This window comes from Lissotriton vulgaris, chromosome 2_1 (genome assembly GCF_964263255.1).
Source record: "Lissotriton vulgaris chromosome 2_1, aLisVul1.2, whole genome shotgun sequence".
NCBI classification, from domain to species: Eukaryota; Metazoa; Chordata; class Amphibia; order Caudata; family Salamandridae; genus Lissotriton; species Lissotriton vulgaris.
The window spans coordinates 1,833,861,114-1,833,884,507 of record NC_141687.1 but is presented as its reverse complement, the minus strand read 5'-3'; the positions used below and the strand labels follow the sequence as shown (position 1 = coordinate 1,833,884,507).

Here is a 23,394-nt window from a genome sequence, read left to right as displayed (position 1 = left end):
TATTTTTTTTGGGCAGTTTTAGAGTACATATAGGAACCGGGGGAGCGCCCAAATATTGAAGAGGGCGGCTCAGACCAGTAGGGAGAGTGGCAGAGTTCTCCGATGCCTGACATTGTTCTGCAACCTGCTCGGGGTCCCCACCAGATTTTTAGTGTAGAAGATATTTAGATCAGGTGTTACATAGATACCGAGGTAGCAGAACCTCTCCTCCACCACCTCACATCGGTGGGAGCCTCAGGACTGGCCCATGAATTTCGAAGATCACTGATTTGGACCAATTAATCGAGTATCTTGAATATTTACAAAAATTTGTGAAGATATTTAAAATTCTATGGAGTGACTTTGTTGGTGATGTGAGATAAAACAGGATATTGTCAGCATAAAGGGATATCCTGTCCCTCGGCCCATTTCAGCTCTCTTATTAGTTTATCCCTGTTTGGTGCCCCTTTTGGGGCCCATCACCTTTTTAGATGTGGAAACATTTATTGCATATGGAAAGCTGGAAACCAGGCTTCATCGAAAAGCGACTGCAGGCAACACAATTCTTCATTCATCAAGTTTTCATCCAAAGCATACTATCTGCAGAATTCCCTACGGGTAAATGCTGCGAATTCAGAGAATATGCAGTAGGGATGAGGACCTAATAGCTGCTCAACAGCAGTGTAAGGATGGATTTCGAGAGAGGGGCTATGTTAATCGTATCATTGATGATGCAATGGAATGTACCAGGGCAATGTCTCGTAAAGATCTATTCATGAAGTAGCCCACAGACAGGATTAAGACTCCCCCGCCCAACACCAAGACCAAAGAGTCCAATAATATCAGTAGTCCGATACTCATTCTCGCATATATCAGGCAAAAGGATAGCCTATACAAAATATTAAAGAAAAATTGGCATCTGATTTTGAATAACCCCATCCTGGGCGAAAGATTACCACGTACACCAAAACCAACGATTACTTACAGAAGGGCTCCCAGCACTAGGGATCTGGTTGTTAACAATAGCCCCGAAATAAAAACAAAGAGTAGTTGGTTAACTAACCGCAAAGGTTTTTTCAAGTGTCAGACGTGCAAAGCTTGTAAATATGAAACTTAAAAATACTACCTATGTCTCACCATTTAAAGACAGGCCATGTACTATTGATAAATGGTTAACGTGCAAGTCCGAGTACGCGGTCTATGTGCTGGAGTGCTCCTTATGGACTGCAGTATGTAGGCAGTACAAAACTGCAGGTCTTCAAGAGAGTGCTCCAGCACTTATGGGGCATTATAAACTCCGATGAGTCTTATCCAGTCACACGCCATTTTAAGGAGGTACACTCAAATGACCAGCAAAAGTTAAAATATTATGTGATCGACACTGTTCCTCCCCCGAGGCGTGGGGGTAACAGGGAGGCAACTCCCAGACGTCTGGAGACCAAGTAGATCTTGGAACTAGACTGTACGAGTCCAAATGGCCTCAATACAACTGAGGACTTTTATACATGGCTTTGATAGCCACTGCAGTTATTTGATGAGATTGTGCAATAATGAGTATTCTCTCACACTTGTAAATATAGCATCTAAGAAATGATTTTATAGAAGTGATTGTAATGTCTTTACATGATTAGTTCCCTAAATATAATCAGCCACTCTCCCCCGCTTTCTGTTTCCGTGTTTCAGATACCTTGGATGTGCTTGGTTAGCCATCCGAGGTAGGCGGAACAATTTTTACACATTAACAATATTTTAGGTGATGTCTTATTGTAGACACAACACACATGCACCTTAGCACAAGTTTGAACATTTGCACAAACGTTTTATGATTGAGTACAGCAGAATCTATTTCCGGGTAAACATTGCACCAAATATGCGAATAATTGAAGTAATCCACTAAAAAGAATGGTGTGAAGTGTGTGGGGGTTTTTAAGCAGGTACTAAAAGAAAGAGGTGCCGCTAGTGTATTTTATACAATATATATGATAAAGGCCCACACAAGAAATTTTCTCCATGCATTAGGCAGGAATTATTTGCTAAGCAGTATTAAATGTCACGTATATGTATATACAAAAAATTGTGTTCTTGGTAGAATCTCACTTTTTCGCGTGTTGCACTATTCAATTGCGTATTTTGCACTGGTAACTGCGTTATTTGCACATTATAAACGGTATTTAAAACCGGTATTAAATTGACGCATGATTGCATTGCAAGAAGGAAAATGTTGAAAATGTAAAACATTTTTTCCCCTTTGTTCGCAATTGTATTGATACAATTAATGATAAGATAATGGCATTATTGCGGTTAAAACAACACATATTAATTTGTATGTGCTGGTTTAAGAATCATCGAAAAGTAACAGTTGAAATGTCGAAAGAGAAAATAACATCAATAATGCTGTATGGTCAACAGACGGACAGTCTATTTTCAGTTATGTTTGTACTTGTACTTATCTGGGGGGAAGGAGGATCGTGCCATATAAGGCCATCCTTGTAACCTTTGTAACGGTAGTGCATGAAACAGCCTGTAGGGGCTTACTTCCATGTTCTCTTGGTGCAGCAGTCCACGGCCGGAGTGAGACGGGCACAGGGACTCCCCTCCAAGGCCTCAATGATTGGGGACAGTACTAGCAGGGCAGGCATAATTACACCCCCTGTCACTGCGGGGTCCCCAGGGCAGTCTGTCAGAGTGCGGTTCTCTGCCCGGCTCCTCCGTCCTTCCCACGGCCAATGCTATGCTGTCTGGTTTACTGGCTTCCATGCACCTCTCAGGTCGATGTAGTGCTGAAGCGGGCCACCCCTCTGCTAGGGGGCAGCCCAGTGCCACCAGTGTCCTATCGCACGCATCCCCACATCACGCCGAAGGTTCAGGAGACTTCTGAGTGGGGGCGCACATAGCTCTAGCCCCGGTTGTCATGACCCCCTCGCCCCCGGCTCCCTCGTCCTCCTTGCAACCAATGCTGTGGCACAGTGCTTACTGTCTCCCCCGCACCACACGGACCAGTGCAGTTCTCGAGGGAGCCTCCCCTCCAATCAGGAACAAACCAGCACTGTGGTAGTCCTATCACTCCGTGGCCCCAAGCCAGGCCAGGGATTCAGGAGTCCCGCTGGGGGAGCACCCTGCTCGAGTCCCAGACGCCAAAGCAGTGAGGCACAGGAACCCACTTCAGCCCGCCTCCTCCCAGACTGGTTGCCTGTTCCAGCCGCTAGAGCCCACGGCCCCTGGAGTGGGCTTACATCCTTGTCTCTCGGTCCCTTTTTAGGTCGAGGACTATCGGTTCTGCCGAAGGCAGAAACCGGAAGTCGGAGATTTAATGATTCTTAGAGTGCTGCATTTATCCCTCCCTCTTTTTGCTCTTTCTCCATTGGCTGGCTTCCTAAATGGAGGCCAGCCATTGGAGGAGAGAGCCGTCCCTCCAAAGAAGCCCCGTCTTTTTCGGATTTGGGGGCGTCATTTTTGCTGTTCTTTAGACAGTGACGTCGTCCGTCACTCAGAACAGCAAAATACGCCCCCAATTCCGAAAAAATTTCAAAAGCTTGTGGCCGCCATTTTAAGTCTTCTTGTGATGAGGTAGGCTGCTGTCCTCGTTTCCCGCTGTCTTTTTCCCGCCCCCCCTCCCGCTGTCCGTCTCTGTTTCCGCCCTCCTCCCGCTGAATCGGTCGGCCGTTGTATTCTTTCCCTGCCGTGGTCTTTTTCCCGCCCCCCTCCCACTGTCCGTGTTTGTTCCCGCCCTCCTCCCGCTGATTAGGTCGGCCGCTGTGCTGTTGTATTCTTTTTCCCACCCCCCTCCCGCTGTCTGTCTTTCTTCCCGCCCCCCTCCCGCTAAATAAATCATTCAGTGGTAGCCGTCTTTTTTGCCGCCCCCTCCCGCTGTCTGGTTCCCGCCGTCTTTTTTCCCGCCCCCTCCCGCTGGTCCTGTCCCGCCCGCACAGGATCTCATCGCAACTGGTATCTTGAACGCCGACCATAATTGCAGGACGCTGAGGTGTGCGTGTTCAGGACTCGGGAGACGGAGGGAACAGACCGGAGCACTCCCGAGGAACGAGGACGAGCCAAATGAGGAACAAGGACGTGAAGCAGATGAGCTCATCGAGGAGCGAGGACGAGAAGCAGACGAGGCACCCCAATGACGTGCGGAGAGAGCCGGTGTTGAGCAGGAGGAGTGGACGGAAGAGTGGTGGTCACTCCCGGAGGACGTTGTAACGCCGCCGTAGCTCAGGAGAATTGCGGCCCCCGTGGTATGTGAAACGGGGCAAGGGTCACAGTAATCCGGGAAGATGGGGGGGGGGGGGGGGGGCGAGTCCGAGGGACTCAAGGGGCATGGGCAGCTGGAGTGCTAATCTCTCGTACCTATTCCCTCACTTACCCTCATTTCCCGCTCACAGCCTTCGTTATTCACTTTTGTACCACACCCTAAGTCTTGTAACCGCGGTTACATAATCACTGTTTTTGGAACCAGCCGGGGTTGTCTACTAGAGTCGGGATTTGCCGAATTAAGTCAATTATAGCGTGAAAAGTCTAGAATGTAATTACATACTTTGCTTTACTAGTTAATTACATTTGAATTATGGCCTTCGAGCAGTTCTTTGTAACCAAAAAACATGGGACCGGCGACTGGCTACTTTACATGAATCGCAAAAAAGTGCCGTGCGTTAAACCTTGCTTAGTAAATGTAGAAACTTTATGGAGGTGGTAGCAAGAAAGATGATGGTAATAGAGTATCATGCTAATCTGGCCAATCCCTGGCCATATCTCGTTGATCTTGTTGGGTTCTGTGACTATCATTGTTGTTAGATTATGTGAAAAAGGACCGTGCGTGTACATAAAGGCCCTTGTGGTGTAGAGATAGTCATGATGTACCATTGTGGTCTATCCTACCACACCACAGACATGGCGACCACCTCCTCCTTTCTCCGCAGTACTTACATAGACATATCCTACACCTATTCTGGGATAGCAGCCAATCGGCAGTGAGTTTCACCCCTCCCGAGCTGCCTTGGGGGCTGAATGTGGGGTATGGTTTTAACTCCCCGCACAGAAGTCACGGGACCGGTAATCCACTGGGTCCTCTGTGTTCAGGACCTGATGATGACAGGCTGAGACCTGGATGGACTTAGGGAAATTATCTGCAGGTGGCTGAAACCTCACAGTCGTGCCAGATTGCCAGACCTTGCTTTTAAGGGCCTGGCCATCCTCCCGCAGGGCACTCCACTATTTCCAGTGTCTTATCAAAGAGAGGTCTTCTTTCGTACTCTACTACCTCTATACCAAAGCGGTAGGATCTATACCACTATCCTCTGGGCAGTCACCTGCAAGACCCTCCCTCAGTCAGACCACAAACAGCCTGAGACCCCCTGAACCCGTGGAAACTTCCAGAGCATGCGTACTCCCTTTCTTCAATCACTTGCCTCAAGAACACACACGTCAGTTCTATGCTAGTTAATTTAAAAATGCATGTCCTCTTCTTAGTTGCTAGTTTGCACTAGAGCATTCCTCCCGCTTGCAGCTCCTAAAATATATTCTTGTGATTGTGGCAAAACCACTTCATCCTTCTCCTAGTGGTATGTGTTGCTAAAGATATGGATGAAGATGTGGGCTAATGGGCAGAGCTGCCGAGTTTGGAGGTGGGAAACCAGGTTCGAGTCTCGGCGACCTCTCGGGATCCTGTTATTCTGGGCAAAGCACGTCTCCTTGTTCCTACCAAAAAATGAATGTGTAATGTAACTGGTGCTCATGTGAAGCTCTCCAGTTCCTTTCTTTTGTTTTTAAAAAGAATGCTAGCGGTCCAGTCAGGAGCAGCCTATGATATGCCCTGTGACACCGATTAAAGGCTAATTAATGTCGTATAAGTGCCGCTTTGTGATATTATTCGTGGTATGAACAGTTGCCTATATTTGAATATACATTTCAGATCACGTGAATTATTTGATGGAATGAGAAGGTTTCAGTCCACGATAAAAACGTACAACAATGAAAATTAAGAATGGAAAATATAGGATATAAGAACGTGCAAAACTCCCGAGTAGACCTTGGCTTGGAGGGGCGACCATAATATCCTGAGACCCGGGGAGCTGACCCAGCCCTTGAATGCTTTATGAGGCAAACTTACAAATTAATGGATACGTTCATAGACATTTTCTGACATTATCGTTTGTTATTGGTATTTCTATTACACACACGTTCATCCACTCACATTTTTTGCACCTACATCCATCCACCCATTCTTCACCCATCAACCCTATCATCCATCCACCCTTACATCCCTACTTTAATCCATCCATCCACTCATTCTTCATTCATCCACCCACCTTTTGGAACCTACATCAATCCACCCATTCATCATTCATCCACCCCCCCTATTCAACGTTTTTATTCCATCAAGGTACAAGTGTGAGTGACATCACGGTGATTACATTGCGATTTCAAGATAGAAACGGGCTTGACATGTATGACTTTCCACATGATTATATTGCGCTCATCAAGCTTCAAGCTTTTCACTTTTTATGATTCCCACGTTTTTATCTCACCTAGCTGCATGTTTGACTGGCATCGCGCGTATGACTTTGAAAATGTAAAATGTAAACTTCCACGTTTTTATTTATTACATCGCGCTGAACAAGCTTCCAGTTTGAGTGGCATCGCGGCCGACGCCTTGACATTTTAAGACTTTCCAAATGTAAACGTTCCTAGTTTGAGTGACATTCAACATGCGATTGCAAAATTGAAACAGGCTTCGACATTAACATGGGCTTGACATTGACATTTTCTATCTCACTACATCACAACATCACTCTATGCTTATATCTCACTACCTCACAACATCCCTCTCCTTCACTACCTCACTCTTTCACTACCTCACTCTCTATCTCACTACCTCACTCTATCTACTTCACTCTCTCCCACTACCTCACTCTCTCTCTATTTCAATACCTCACTCTCTCTCTCACTACCTCACTCTCTCTCTGCTAATGCAATAGGTATCACATATGCAAAAAAAAGCTAATACCAATTGAAATGACAATGCCATTTATTTAGGGATACAAAAAAGATTAAAAAAAATAATGAGCAATACCAATAGCTCTACCTATAATATTGCCGAGACCATTGCATTGTAAATGCTGGTTTAGATCGAGCCTGGTCAGTGCATGCGCTGTTCTGCAAGACATGCTGTATTGATTTGGAGGCCCGCCCATTCTCCGCCATTTTTTTTCATTGGCTTGTGTTGTGCTCCTTCATAAATGCTGGCTTCTGATTTATTAATAGGCATGTTAGTCCCTCCTTAGTACCGCCGTGTCTTCATTTGTAACCTCCCTTGAGGACTGGCCCTTTTACTTGTTACACGGTATGTTTTATTTGGTCTGTAAGCACTGTTTTCTTTAATGAGCTCCTCCTACTGCAGGCACAGCATTCTTTCCTGCAATGTTAAGCGCACTTTCACTTCCCAAGCAGCACGGGACAAAGGCAGCTGCTTCTTTGAAATGAAATAGTTCTCGCATTTACAAGAGTTTGAGCTATTGGCATTGTAAATGACAATGCCATTTATTTATGTGTTAATTATCAAACAGATAACTAAAAGGAATTGTCATTTACAATGTCATTAGCTTAAACTCCTTGAAAATGCGAGACCTATTGCATTGCAAATGCTTTCTTCCATTTGTTTGGCTGTCCTCAACAGTGTGCTCAGTCTGGATGCAACTCCTGGAACTTCCCCCAATTTGTGATGGGTGATTCCATGTCGAATCAGACGGATGATGAAAGACGTTTGATGGGCCCTAGATGGAGCCTATATGAGCACGTCTGATGCAGTCGCCATCTTGGCCACGCCCCACATAATCCATCATTTGATGCATGATTTGCAGATTTGATAAATCTTTTGTCTGTAGCAGAAAATAATAAACATTTTATTGCAACACTGGGTGCTGTTCCTCATGTGTTGCTCATCATGCTAGATCTGTCGGCGGCCTTCGACACCGTCCCCCACGACCTTCTCCTTACAAGACTCTATGAGATTGGCCTAAGGGGAACGGTGTTCGAATGGTTTCAATCTTTCTTGGCCGACCGCAGACAAACGATCTGGGCCCCCCCTTTCTCCGCCCCTATGCCGCAGCTCGAGGTGGGGGTTCCGCAGGGCTCCATACTCAGCCCCTCCCTTTTTAACATCTTCATGACACCATTGGCGGCACGTGTGGAGGAGCTAGGGGCCCAGATCGTATCCTATGCGGATGACACACAGCTCCTGTTCACGTGTGACAGGGGCTGTGACTTCGACGGGGCGGCCATCCGGAAGTGCCTGGAGTTTGTGTTTGATTGGTTCGGGAAAAGCGGCCTCAAATGCAACTCGGACAAATCCGAGATATTGTTTTTCGGCTGTCCTGCCGACCCGAGATGGAAGCTTTGGTGGCCTTTGGCCATGTTCCCCCCGGCCAGCGATTCTGTTACAGCAAAGAATCTGGGCATGCTGGTCGATAACACCCTCTCCTTCAAAGCCCAGGTAGCTGGCCTGACAGGGAAGTGCTTCGCCATCTTAAGGATGTTGAGAAAGTTTCTGCCGTACCTATCTTTGGAACACAAGATAACGGTGCAGGCCCTGATAGGCTCTCGCCTAGACTATGCCAACATCCTTTACTTGGGTCTTCCTGAATATCTGCTGACCCGTCTGCAGATAGTCCAAAATTCAGCAGCCAGGGCAATCTTTGGCCTTACCAGAAGAGCCAGGGCGAGCAATCTCCTTGCCACTCTGCACTGGCTGCCGATTCGCAAGCGCATCTCATTTAAGACCTTAACTACAGCTTTTAAGGCGCTTCACAATCTCGGCGCTGCCTATTTGCAGAGAAGGGTCAATTTCTATCTTCCATCTAGACCCTTGAGGTCTGCTGCCCAGGCCTATGCCATGGTACCGGTAGTGAGACGTGTTCGCTGTGGAGGTCGCTCTTTTAGCTACCTTGCCCCCCATCTTTGGAACACTCTGCCCCTGATGCTGCGAACGTGCCCTAATTTGTCCGCCTTTAGAAAAGGACTTAAAACGTATCTCTTTGTTCTGTAAGTTGTTCCTTGGATTTCTAGTACCGTTTGGCTGTCTTGTTGGTTGCTGGTAGTTTGTGAAGAGGATCTATAGCGCCGGGACGCTCTTTGAGCAGCTGAGCGCTCTACAAAACACCCAGTAACATAACATAACATAACATGTGACACTTTTAAAAAGGTAACTGATCAGCTCTCAGTCTTCAATTGCTATATTCAGCCATTTGAAGAGGTGACCTTTTACTGAGGTTTGTGTAAACATTCAAATTTGATGGACTAAGGAAAGTACCTTGTCTGCTTCAGGCAAAGAAAAATGCACTTCAATGTAATTAAAACCAGGCGGTAAGACGCAGTTTTGATTTTTCATAACATTTTCCTTTCATGGTTTGAACAAATTCATGTTTATGTTAAGTTGCTGTTCCGCAGCAGTCACTGCAAGAGGACCCTCAAATTTAAGAAGAATACCAGAGATGTTGTATCCCATAATTTTTTTTTTATTTGAATGGGTTTCTTGATATCTAAAGTGCCTCATAGCTGAACAGGTGCATAATAAGTAATGTCTAATGTGGGACTTTTTCTCCCAGAATTTCTAACACGAACATAAGTTAATTTTTCATTATATAGTAAACTGAGCAAACCATTTAAAAATGTATGAATTTGATTTGCCCACTTCTATTGACCCAGATTCTATGCAACAGGTGTACAACTGAAATGTATGCAATTAGAATATATAGTTGCACTTAAGTTCCAAAACTAGTAGGATACATAACACACACAGCTCGGAGATGTGCGAACAGTAGTAAAACTTTGGAATGTGTTGGTGCACACATGCACTAAATTAAATTTTCCCCCTTTTTTATGAATTCAGCCATACCTATTTGTATTATTTTGCTTAGTAATGCTTTAGCGTAAAACAGTATTTTAATGCCACTTCTTATTAAAAAATGTCCAATTGTTACAACTATTCTTTTGTGCATCCACTGGGACATTGTAGCACAAAATCCCATTTAGATTGTCACTTCATGTCCTCCCAAAGCCAAATGATTTAGGTCCTTCTGACTAGGCTGGAGACTTAATTGATATATCGTGATCTCAGAAAACGAATCCTTGGGACATTTAGCATTGGGAAACCAAATAGAATGTCTAGGCCTATTTTTTCTAATATACATGCATACCCACTGTTCTCTTTTTTCTGCTTCCTGATAGAGCTCAATATTCCAAATACTGTAATATTCCAAAATCTAAATAAAACAACCCGGACAAAAAGAGATTAAATAACACCAGTTATGCCATATCCAAGCATGCATGTTTGAGCCATCAAAGACTGTAGTGAAGATTTTGATTCCAAATCGGCCTGCTTCCACACTTTTATTTTTAGCTTTTGAAAAAAATCCCCAAAACCAAGTCTTTCAGCATTTTTGCTAGTAAGTCCAACCGTCTTGGAAAGATATTTTTAATGTGGTTTTGGTAATAACCTGGTATAACACTCTTCCCTGAATATCACACTTGAGTGAGGTTAATAACCCCTCTGCCATTATATCAATGGTACTTAGGTTAATGTTGCTCACAAACAGCTATAATTGGTGACGCTTGAGTCCCAGTACTCTCTTCAAGCAACAGCTTTTCATGCTCGACTTCTGATTGGCACAATTGTATGATAAGCCTTGTGCAAGGAAAATAGTGGTAGAACTCTATGTTTGTTCTTAATAGACAAGAGCCTCTTCATTACAAACTTTGCCATAGGAACTGCTTTAATCATATGGACCCCATGTGTGTGTGTGTGTGTGTGTGTGTGTGTGTGTGTGTGTGTGTGTGTGTGTGTGTGTGTGTGTGTGTGTGTGTGTGTGTGTGTGTGTGTGTGTGTGTGTGTGTGTGTGTGTGTGTATATATATATATATATATATATATATATATATATATATAGTGGGCCGAGTACCTCGTGGTCTTAGAGTACTCATTACGCCATCATTTGAGAAACCAAAGCCATTAATGCTTAAAGAGTGGGCCAATAACAACCGTGAAGCATCCATGAACATGGTATCTATTTTAATAAAATACGCTGAAATCGACAGACAAGAGATAGTAAAAGAAATTGAAAAACTGATAAGTTCCTTTTGGTCGTGAGCATCCAAAGTACTAATCAAAATAGGCTGTGACGATATTGATTCAAGACTTAAGAAACATGAGGAAACGATTAAAACACGCAAAATCTGGAAATCGCCACTTGCACTAGTATTTATTGCGAATTGACCCTGAGCATGTCATGTGATCAAGACAGTGTTTCACTGTCAAAACACGTAATGCTGGGCACTGACCTTCAAAATATGCTGATAAATTGGATGTAATAAACCGCACTTGAAACTCTACCAACACGTCTGTACCTGCTACTCAGGGGATCTTGGGCTTAACAGGATTGTGAAAACTCATATATATATATATATATATATATATATATGTATGCATGTGTGTGTGTGTCTGTGTCTGTGTGTATATATATATATATATATATATATCTCCCATATATGTGTTTTCTTGAACTGTGATCAAGACCGGGGTTCCCGGTCGCAACAGGTCATGGTGTCGGAGAAATAGAGCACTGAAAGAAACTTACCTGCTGTTTGGTGGTCCTTTCCTGGTCACGCTGTTTGGTGGAAAGCGCTTTGCTATCGGGATTGTGCTCAAGATATATATATATATATATATATTTATATATATATATATATATAACACCGATCCCAGTTACCCAGTCGCAAGACACTTTAACCTAGTACACCATAACAACTTAAATGATCTATCGTACTATGTTATCGATGCTGTTTCGAAATCAAAAAGAGGTGGCAATAGAGAGATAAAAGTGCGTCAGCTTGAGTCACATTACATCCTGACTCTTGATACTAAGATGCCCAATGGAATGAATACAGGTGAACATTTGCACAACTACCTGTATTACATTTTATGCATATTTTGTTGGTTTACTCATGATAGGATTTTATATGGATTTTAAATGTATTTGAAAATGTTGTATGTAAGGCAGTCTTTTAAAAGTGGTGGTTTTAGCAATCCTTGTATTCCAATATTTTAAGTCACTGTCCTCATCCTATTTTTACAGTCTTTTAGCCTTTCTGTTTTTTAGCTGTTTTATGTGGGAGAAGGATGGCTTGGCTTTATTTATCTGGTTTTATTAAGGTAACTTGCTTCTTCTCCACTTTTTAAGGGAGCCATCATATATTTGTATTCACTCGTATAGATATTTTTAGCCTTACTAGTAGGATTTGTCCACATCATCACATGTTTTTTTATCTACATTTTTTTAATCCATGTCCACATTGAAGTAACCTAGCAATTAAGGATAGCCTCATCACTGTCACTAATGTAGTGCTTGTGCTACAGAGAAACTCAGAGCTTCTGTGATACTGCCCTATTTTGCACATTTTGCATATGTTGCACTTTTTGCATATTTTGTACATTCTGACAATTTTTGCATATTAGAGCTATGCATTTATGCTGGTACACAATTCTATAATACTGTGGTCCCTCAGCCCCACGTCCTTCACCATAACCATGTAACTGTATGATTGGTATCAGCGTTTCATTTATGTAGCAACCACATGATAATACATATCATTATCATGAATTATTACTGACATCAGTTTGATTAGATTTATCTATACATTTTTTCAATTCCTGAATTTGGCATTGTCATTAATTACCTCCCTAACCCGCACTTCCCATTATCATTTTAACATATAGGCTGTGTCACATTTTGCACATTATTAGCACTAGCACTTTCTTAGCCAATTTTCCTACATTGCCGACTTCACGATACAAATTAACTTGCTTCTGTATACATTGCAAGCGATTTTTAAGACATTTTCCCTCTTCTAGCGCAAATCATTTTGAAGCCACTTGGCCTTATTCTTTTGCACTTTTTAGTAGTTACTGTATCTGCTGCTATCATTGCTGCTGAGGAGGATATTTATGACTGTATAATATACAGCTACTTGTATCCAGTTCAAATCGCGTAACTGCAATTTTATTTATTTACGCAAGCAAGATGTTTTTCATGGCTATAGTTTATGTAGGAGGGGCTATTAATGTTCATGCACTATTTAAGACACGCCTCTATGTTGGCACGTCATGCGATCAAGACCGGGGTTACCCAGTCGAAACGCATCATGCTAAGGAGGTCGTGGTGAAAAGAAACAGCACCTAATTTTCACGAGCCATCTTGTGGTCTGTACCTGTTTTTCTCTTCGACCTCTGAGGAGACATGGATGAATGTTGCAGTACTTGGTTGCATATATATATACATATCCCATATATGTATTTTCTTGAACTATTTTGATTTTAGTGTCTAGTGCTGTAAGCCATATGATGTTAATGATATTTCATTAATGTAGTGGCTATTTTATCCTGATCTTCTACTAATCTTCTTCTAGAACTTTTCATTTTGATCATAATCACACCAAAGTAGGTTAAGTCCAAGCCCCAGATCAAAAGCTTGCACCCAGGATGCTTCCTGTCTAATTTATCAAACGTTGCCTATTGGTCACTAAGCAACAAGACTACAGCCTGTCAAAATTTGAAATTTTCTGGGCAACGTGCGACTAATGTAAAACTGTGATTAGGTCAGGGCCAGACTTGGGAACCCATGGCAAAAAATGCTCAAATCACCTCGCCTCTCCATTTACGCGGAATCTCTCTTCATATCCATCCATCCATCCATTCTCCCTCTTTCTCTCTCCTCACTCTCAGATTGCCTCCCCATGCAAATAACCTTGGGGAGCTCTGGAAAGTGACAGTGGCACCAGGAACCACCTTGGGTTTTCAAAACTGGCCACAAAGGGGAAATAACCGGTGGAATAAAAAGACCGTCCAGCCCTGGATTAGGTGTAATGAGGTCAACTTGACTAGCAGATTAAAATTTGCTTGTCCTAAATCAGTGCTCTGTGTGTACCAAAATTATTCCTGCCAAGATTTTGCTTGTGGGCAGTGCAATAAAGCTTGCTTCACATCCCCTCTCCATTAGTGGTAATATAGAGGATGACGCCGTTAACCTTGAAAACTGGATGAAGCAAGGTACCTAGACACTTGCCCCTCAGATCTCACGACCTTGTAAACCAACCAACAAGACAATCCTCGCCATGGTTTAATGAAGCCCTGAGGAAATGCAAGAGCTCCTGCAAACGCTTGGAAAGAGCGTGGAGGAAAAACTTTAGTGCAGATAGTAGTAGAGAAATGTATAAAAAGGCGCTAAAGACCTATTACAATGGAATCCTTGAGGAAAGGAACATTTTCTTTTCAGCTAAAATCGAGGCCTCCGGGAACAAGAACAAGGACATTTTCAATATTGTGAAACACTTCTCCTCTCCCAAAGCAGCTGTCACCAAATGCACTTTGTCGGATAACTGGATTAGCCAGTTAGCATCTTTCTTCCATGAGAAAATCTTCGGTATCCAAACATCACTTTCAGTTTTTCATGTGGTGCAGGTTGATCCTTCCTTTGTATCCCTTGCCCTCACTCCGGCAAGAAATGCCTTCCTCTTCCAGTTTCCTTCTATGACTATAGAGCAATCCTTGAAGATAATGATAGAAAAGTAAAATCCCCTTCCGACCCATGCCCTGCAAAAACACTAGCTGCCATAGATGAGTCTATTAACCCAGAGGTCAATGTGGTTCTGAACCTTTCACCGATCAGTGGCCAGGTCCCCTCCATTTGGAAGAGGGCCAAAATATTTCCATTGTTAAAAAAGCCATCTGCTGATCCTACAATAACATCTAATTTCAGACCCATTTCCCTCCTGCCTTTCCTTGCCAAAACCATAGAAAAATACGTGAACTCGGTGACCACCGAGTTCGTAGAAACCAACAACTTCCTCCATACGAGCCAATCCGGTTTCCGTGCAAATTTTAGCACTGAGACAGCCTTACTCGAGATCTTGGAATCCATCAAAGAGACCCTCGACGCAGGTGGGAGGGTGGCTCTGATCCTGTTGAATTTATCCGCAGCTTTCGACACAACGCCCTACGGCCGACTCCTACATAGATTGGGGTAGTGTGGCCTCGGGCACGGTGTTGAAGTGGTTCTCCTCCTTTTTTGAGGAAAGAAGCCAGGAGTTCTGCCCCCCCCCCCTTTGCGCCCGCATTCCCCTCTTGAAAGTCCGAGTACCTCAGGGCTCTTATCTTGAGCCCGTTGGTATTTAATTTGCATTTGGCCCCCCTCGCCCTTCTGGCGGAAGCCTTATTTGCAACAATTATATCCTACGCTGATGACACTCGGCTGTTGTTCACTTGTAAGAAGGGCGAGGATCTTGACGGAGAGAAGATCATAAGTGCCTAAGGGAAGTCTTTGCCTGGTCCAGCTACAATGCAACCCGGAGAAATATGAAGTTATTCTTTTCGGTTCGTTCATCCAAGATACATGGAAACAATGGTGGCCGTCCAATATGTCGCCTCCTCAGGCATCAGCAGGAGTAGTGAAAAATCTAGGGGTAAAGATGAATGATTCTCTTGCCATGAAAACCAAAGTTCAGTCGGTAGCAAGGACCTGCTATGGCATTTTGAAAATGCTCCGTAAATTTCTTCCCCTCCTGTCACTCCCCCACAGAAAGACGGTGGTCGAGGCTCTCATTACTTCGAGACTGTATTATGTAAATGCCCTATATCTGAGCCTCCCTGAATGTTTACTAAATAAACTAAAGGTTCTTGAAAAGAACCTACATTGGCTACCCATTCGCAGCAGAATCCATTTTAAGGCTCTTGTGTTGGCCTTTTAAAGCACTACATGTCACAGGGGTCCGTTACATCAGGAAACGGGTGACCTTTTATACTCCTGGCAGAAACTTAAGATCGTCACACCAACATCTGATTACTGTGCCCAAATTCGCTCTTGTAGAGGGGGTCACACCTTTCAGGTGCAGGTGGCCCTCATTTGGAATGGGCTGCCGATTACACTCACAGACTACCGACCTATTGATCCTAAAGAAAGAACTTAAAACTTGGCTGTTCCAGCAATAATTTATCTGCCGAGTCTGCCCTGGAAGCCGTTTCTCTCACGTTCTGCCTTAGCGCCGGGACACTGTTGAGTAGCTGCGCGCTCTACAATTAATAAATAACATAATAATGGAGAATCTCTTCTGGCCATTTTAAATAATGTGCAAGTATTTTTTTCAGTAAAAAGGCATTTCTTGTGATGCTCCTATTTGAAAATGCCTTACATTTCACCACGCACAAGAGGCAAATGAATAAGATTTGGGTGTAGTAAAATTCCTTGACTGCCAGGCTACCATTATGTGTTTTTGGCAGACCATGTGGAGATACATTTCCTTATGATACGAAAGTGTTCCTAAAATTAAAAAAATAAACAGATACGCATTTTATTACAGTATTGCAGTAGTTTATATATTGCAATAAGCAAGGTTCACAGCTGCAAGGTGTAATTCATTTTAGTCTACGGAAATCCATGTGCTAAAACTCAAACTGATGCAAGAATTATATCAACTCCACACCGTGGTCCTCAACTGACTTTTTTCAATGAAGAGTACTGTTCAGTAAGCCATTTATTTACCCATTCACGACTTGTAGGTCTGATCCACAGTTTAGGATGCAAAGAAGGTATAGAACAAGATTTGGCATTATTAATAGACTTCTTCTTTGATGCACTTTCTTTCTGTCTGTCTCTGTATCCCCTCCCCTCTCTAGTTTTCTCATGGTCTTCCTCAGCTCTTCCCACCCCCTGGCACTTTCAGCAAGCGGTCTTCCGAAGGAGTTCTAAAGCAGTCATCCGCCAATAGTTACTGAATTGCTATCCAAGAATTCCAATTTGGGTATCTTACTTTCAACAGTCTTATGAATATGCTTTAAGTATTTTAATACCTCTAATGTGTGCTTTATGGTTGGTAACCTGTGCTTTTGGTTCACCTGCAGCTTCAGAGCACTGATGCCTTGGACTGTCTTGAGCGTCTCATAGACTTGAACAATGGGGAAGGTCAAATTTTCACCATCGATGGACCACTGTGTTTGAAAAATGTGCAGTCCATGTTTGGGTGAGTACCTTCCAGTGTCTCTGCTAGACGTTGTTTCAATGTGACTCTGTGAAGGATGACCCTCACAAATTGCATTACTCATGGAGTACTCTTTTAAAATGGTTACTCAGTAAAATAAATCTCATACTGTTGGTATTTTAACGATGCATGAAACGAAAACAGGGTTTTATTGTGAAATGAGAAATTCATTGATAAGTGCAATTAAATGTTAGGCTGTGAACTTACGACTTGACACGATCTCATGCTCCTCTGTGGCTTATCCTAATATGTAAGCATACAGTTTGGGTTTGGTGTCTGTTTTGATTTTCTGACTTTTGTAGAGATGTTTTGATGGGAATTAATATTGTTCCTTAATCAGAGCAGGTTATGGTAAGTTTCTGCATTGCTAGCAACAGGATATCTCTACCAAGCTATCGGTGTTCATGTTTTTTTTCCAACAATCCTGGATACAAGCCTATCCCTCCCGTGTGTTCAGAGCTATTTCCTATAGAAGAGGAATATTTGCAGGTATAAGGTGTACTCTTCTGCTCCTGGATACATTTATCATTAGTGCTTTGGGAAGGATTGTAACAGGTTTAGTCTCATCTAGAAAAGAGGATTTCATTCAGGTGTTGTGTTATGGCACATACACTTAGTATAGCGCAACAAATCACCCTCGAAGGGTTATCTTGGTCCTGGAGCGCAACCTAAGTAGAGGGAGGGAAGGAGGGTAAGAGACATTTTTAAAAGAGCCAGGTTTTAAGAAGCTGTTTGAAGCTGCCAAAATTGAGACAAACACAGATGTGTAGGGGTAATCTGTTCCAATGATGTGGGCCAAGATAGGAGAAAGATCGACAGACATATTTGGCTACAGGAATAATGTGGGAGCAGAGCAATAGCTGGTCTTTTGATCTCAGATTTCTCGTGAGTTGATAGGGGTGAAGTTTGTTTTGAAGATACATAGGGTCCTTGCCTGATAGGGATTTGTGTACCAGGCAGAGGAGCTTGAAGATGGCACGTTTCCTAATTGGAAGCCAAAGAAGAGATTTTTAAGTGGGCTCTGAGGGAGATCGGGGGGGGGTAAGTTTTGCAGACTAGGCGTACAGCAGTGTTTTGAATCACCTGAAGCTTTGATAGTGGCAAGAGCCTGGGTGAGAGTTCTTCTGGTGTGAAGAGGTAACCACTGAAATGCTTTTCTAAGCATGCTTATTATTTCAAAACAGGTGCCACATGTAGAGCCTACCTGTTCGCTCATTATGAGGTTATCGTCTATTAATATGCCTAGATTCTTTACCATCTTTTTAAGTTGTGGTGTCTTACTGAGTTTGGACAACCTCCAGTCCTCCAACCATCGCGCATGGGCCTTGCTGAACAGTAGAATCTCAGTTTTGTTGCTGTTAAGTTGCAAGCAATTTTGGGACATCGAGGATGAGACTTTTTTCATATATTCTCTGAATTACATTTTTGTGGATTCTGTGTTTGGCCCCATAGAGATGAATAATTGTGTGTCGTCTGCATATGAGATGATATCCAGGCTGCAGGATCTTTCCACCTGAGGTAGTGAGCAAAAATAGAACGGCCTACTCGTTTCTACTACCACTAGCCTTCTACTTGACCATAGAGTCCCACACATCTAGACCTTATTTAATTAAAGTGCTTTGTGCTTAACCCTTCGTTAGTGTTTACTATTTTTTGATGACCAGACTGCTAGCCTCATTCAACAAAACATGGTTCAATTCAATCACCATTTTGACATTACTTGTAAAGTACATTCTTATTTCAAGAAAAAAGTGCTAGTGCAAGAGTATTTTCCTCCAATTGTACATTTTAAAACTTTAAGCCATTGTTACATTTCATTTGTTATTCTGTTCCCTCCCCATAACTCTTCTTATATGTATCTGACAATCACCTATAGTTATGATTATCAACCCATTTACAGGGTTCACTGTGCGACATATGGTACTATATCATGTGAAAACTCTGAGTTTTTTTGTCTAATTCTATTCTTTTTTAAAAAAAAATGAATTAAAAAATAGATTTGCCATTCTTCTAAATTTAATAAGTTTGGCATATGATAAAAGTTCATTTATCGAGATGAACGTGAAGTACAATTCTAAAATCAAGACCAATTTCGAACACTACTTTAGTGACCCTTTAGTGGCGATCTGCTTTCTAAAAATTCAATAGTTGATCTATGGGGAAGAGCGAGGTACAAAACCTATGCGTACAATTCATCCTCCCTCCTAAGCTAACCCCTGGAGGGCTAAGGTTGGCTTTAATCTGTTCTTTTGTACAATTATGTCATGATTTGAGTGAGAGTTGTTTTCAAATGTGTGCAAAGTTATATATATAGTGTCAGGGAATTCATGAGGAGACTAGTAACAAGAATATATATATATATATATATAAGATGTGTTCACAAATATATACTGAAGTGTTAATAACTATATGAAAAGACAGAATGCTTTAGGTCTTGGTTGCGTTGATTTGTATGTATATTTAAACTTCGTACATCTATGGTTTTATAATTATGAAATGTATTATAGTTTTAAATTACCATTGCATTTATGCAGAAATATTTTTGATGAGATGGCGATATGATGCCAAGAAAACAGACTAGTGGGTGCTCTACACATGTTACGTATTTTTTTCATGTTTATTAATCACGTGGGTGGACCACAATGACTCACAGGGTGTGCATTTAAAAATGGCAAAATTTGTTTCCAAACGGACTTGTGTCCAAGGGTACATGGTACTCGAAACGCGTCAAGTTTGAGGTTCTAGCTGGAATAAGTTAACTTGCCTCTCAATGCTGGGTTCGTGTTTCCAGTAGTTAAATCCCAGTCCTTCTTCGCTTTTTACAAATGGACATATAGTTCTGTATCTTGGTTATGTCCATAGGGATATTCTGTTCCAGTTGCCAGGATCAGTCGAGATTCCATTCTGCGCAACTTCAGAGTTCTGTCCCCACCTCTTTCTGTAAGTTTCACAATTTGTATCCCAGAATATTTGTTATTTAGTCACTCTGATGGTGTTCGTGAAAGTGTTTTGCTATGGGATAACTGAGATCCTTGTTTTTTATTGCACGCAGGTGTTGTAGGATTTGTAACCTTAGTTTGTTAATTGTGCTTCCTACGTAGTGTTTTGTGAAGGGAAAGGTTAACCTGTAGACCACATATTTTGATTCACACGTAATGTGGTCCAAGATATTCTCAGTTTTTCCATTCTGGAGTTGGTAGTTCGGAACATTCGAGCCATGCTCACAAGCTCGACATTTTGCGCATTTCCAAAATCCTGGTGTGTTGAGCCATGAGGTTGTTCTTGATTCTCGTATCTCTAAATGATTCTGTGTCAAAATATCTCCTAGGGAAGCTGTTTTTCGATAAGTGACACTTGGATGTGGCGTCAAGGTGTCTCTAAGTGTTTCATCTAACATTAAGATTTCCCAATTCCTGCTAATGATGTGCTTAATTTCTCCGCTTTGATTGTTGAAGTCCATGATAAGTTGTGTTGTTGTTTCTTCCAGACCTCCTTCCTTTCCTGATTTTCTTTTTGATGGTGTTAGGAGATCAGATCTTACATTTAAATTGACTCTGGACTTGTCGTTATCAATGACTTCCAGGGGATGTCCTCTCTCAATGAAGCAACACAGCTCACCTCGTTGATTTCGCAATCCAGATCAGAGTTTTCAGAGCAATTCCTTTTTGCCCGAAGCATTTCACCATAGAGTATGCTCCATTTTAAGTTGTGCAGATGCCCACTATTTGCATGCAATATACTATTGCATTACGTGGGCTTTTGGTGCATTTTGGCGAATACCCTATCTTTTCTGATGAAAACTTCAACATCCAGGTAAATGATGTTAGATTCACTGATTGTTTTTTTTATTTTATTTTTTTATTGATTTTATGACAGCAGGAAGTCACATATAATATCATCCAGTTTTAAATACAAAAAAAGTACAAATCCAGCAAAGTAGCATTTAAAAAACAAAAATAAGAAAATTACAATGTATTCAGGAAACAGAAATATTATAAAATTATTATACAGGGAACCAATTATATAGATTAAATCCAATTAACAATAGGAAACCAAAGTTTTGACCAAATATTTTTCTTTTCCGCCCCTTTAATTTATAAACCGCATTTTCAAGTTGATAAATACTTCATAATTTCGATTGCCAGTGATGAAAAACCGGAGGGTCGACATCTAACCAGCAAGAAGTTGTACAATATCTAAATACTGACATAGATATAAATAGAAAGCCTTCTACTTCAACTGTTTGGATGCCAATTTGATCAGTTTGAATTCCAAGTATTACTAATTCAGCAGATAGAACAATTGATTTCTCTAGAATATTATTTAAAAAACCTTGTACTTCGTGATAAATTGAGTTAGTATAGGACAACAAAAAACATATGGATTGAGTCCACAGCCAGATGTCCACAACGGCTACATTTAATACCCTTTTTAGCTTTCCATTTCGTCAGTTTGGCTGGCGTATAATACAAATCAAAAATAGACATGAAGTGCTGGCTTTTAAATGAACCATTATATAAAACCTTGCTAGCCATTTCTAGAGACCTAGATATATCGCCATTCTCAATTCCAAAGCTTCTTTGCCACTTATCTGTATATACATCTACATTGTCTTTTATTCTATTTAGCATCAACTGGTATATCACACCAATTCTACTTTTTTCCTACAGCTTTCTAACACATCAACTTTACCCAAATCTCTTCTAGTGAGGTTATATTTGTGTTGCAGATAGGAATATGAGACAAACTGCGTATCCTGATATAAATCTCCTAGTGAACAGATCTTAAAATCATATCATCTCTGCATAACCATATCTCTAAAGATATCGGAGAGCACATGAATATTCCAAAGAGACGTGTAGTAGTTCAGGTCTATAGCAAAAGAACGTTGTCCAGTATCCATGAAGGAAGTAGTTAGGGATACACATAGTCTCAGGATGTCTGTGTCTTCTGTTGTTGATGTCTTTGGATATATTTGAGTGACGCAAATGAAATATTGCATGAGACGCCAAAATCTTTCAAGATTAGGCTTCGAGTCTCCTTATAAAGATTGAAAAGCGTTGGACCACGATTAATCCCTATGAGAATCTACATACTACTTTTTGCAGTGTCTTATTTGTGATCTCTTATTTTTACCGATTGTTGTCTACTTGATGGGTAGGATGAGAGGTGGTTCCGAACCTTTCCTCGCATTCCCATTTGGTGTTCAAGAGTTGTGAGGAGCCGACTCTGATCAATCATGTCCATGGCTGCTATTAGGTCTAGTAGTACAACGACTCAGGCATTGCCTTTGTCAATTATGTGAAGTGTATTGTCATTAGTTTTTAAGACTGACGTTTCTGTACTGGAGCCAGGTCTGAAACTAGATTGCCATATGTCCAATAGAACTATTTTTACCATGTTGGTCAGTCACTGTTTTCTCTAGTGCTTTACAAAACCACAGTAGGTTTGATAAAGGCCATTTTTTGGCTGGCTGTGTGTGATCCCAAATTGGATTTTATTTTTAAATATAGGAGCCATCTGAGTTTTGGGACTGCGCCTTGATCCAAGGAGAATTTAATCCCTTTTGCAATGTTGGATCACAGTGCACGCTCAGCTTGTGGCCCTTGCTTGCAGTGCATACACCAAACACTTCTGTCAAAAGGCCCAAACATGTTAAATCCGAGCCAACAGGAAACTACTACAAGTGCACAGCATTGAAGGTAGTGAAAAGTATGCAAGTGGGAATAGGATAAAAACAATATTTTTGAGAAGCCTAAGCAACACTAAATAGGCAAACACCTAGCAAGATGAGCACTACACAGCTAAATGTTACTGCACGTTAGGAAAGACACTGGGTCAGATCTAAGAATTAACAATGCTTTCCAGGCTAAGTATCAGTGTGCTATTAAATATTCACAACATTCATTAAAAATAATGTAATGCCACTGCATACCTGGAAACCACAAAATCATGCTTCTTCTGGCAGTAAAAATACTGAGCGATGCCCACCCATTGCTTACCATCAAATGGCTCCATTGTCACTCTTGCTCCTGATTGGTCAGTGCATGCCAGTTTACCTTTGTCTTAGTGTGCTTCTCCTTTCAATGGATCATGGACCAGCTACTGATTTCTTTTATTTTGATTAATTTTGTTTCACTCTGGAGAGAAATTGCCAAAACTCATTGCTACATTTGAAGGGGGTGAGGAAATATGTGTATTTGAAATCGGGGGTAATTCAAAGGCTACTTGCCCGGCCCAGTTGCCTGCTGATCGACTTTTGAGACGAATATAAAAAGAAGTGTTTTACACATGGCATAAGCTTTGAGAGGCAGATAATCTGTTGCTCCAGAACAAA

The 23,394-nt window shown here is 41.9% G+C and overlaps 1 protein-coding gene across 3 annotated transcripts in view; it reads left to right on the top strand.

Annotated features, from left to right (window-relative positions):
* The window catches only part of INTS14 (integrator complex subunit 14), a 164,485-nt gene that overhangs the window by 27,935 nt on the left and 113,156 nt on the right, over positions 1 to 23,394 (top strand). For all 3 annotated transcript variants that reach the window (XM_086957980.1, XM_086957979.1, XM_086957981.1), the window contains exon 5: positions 16,921 to 17,039. In XM_086957980.1, the coding sequence (XP_086814106.1) occupies positions 16,921 to 17,039 (119 nt within the window). The remainder of the gene's footprint in view (positions 1 to 16,920; positions 17,040 to 23,394) is intronic.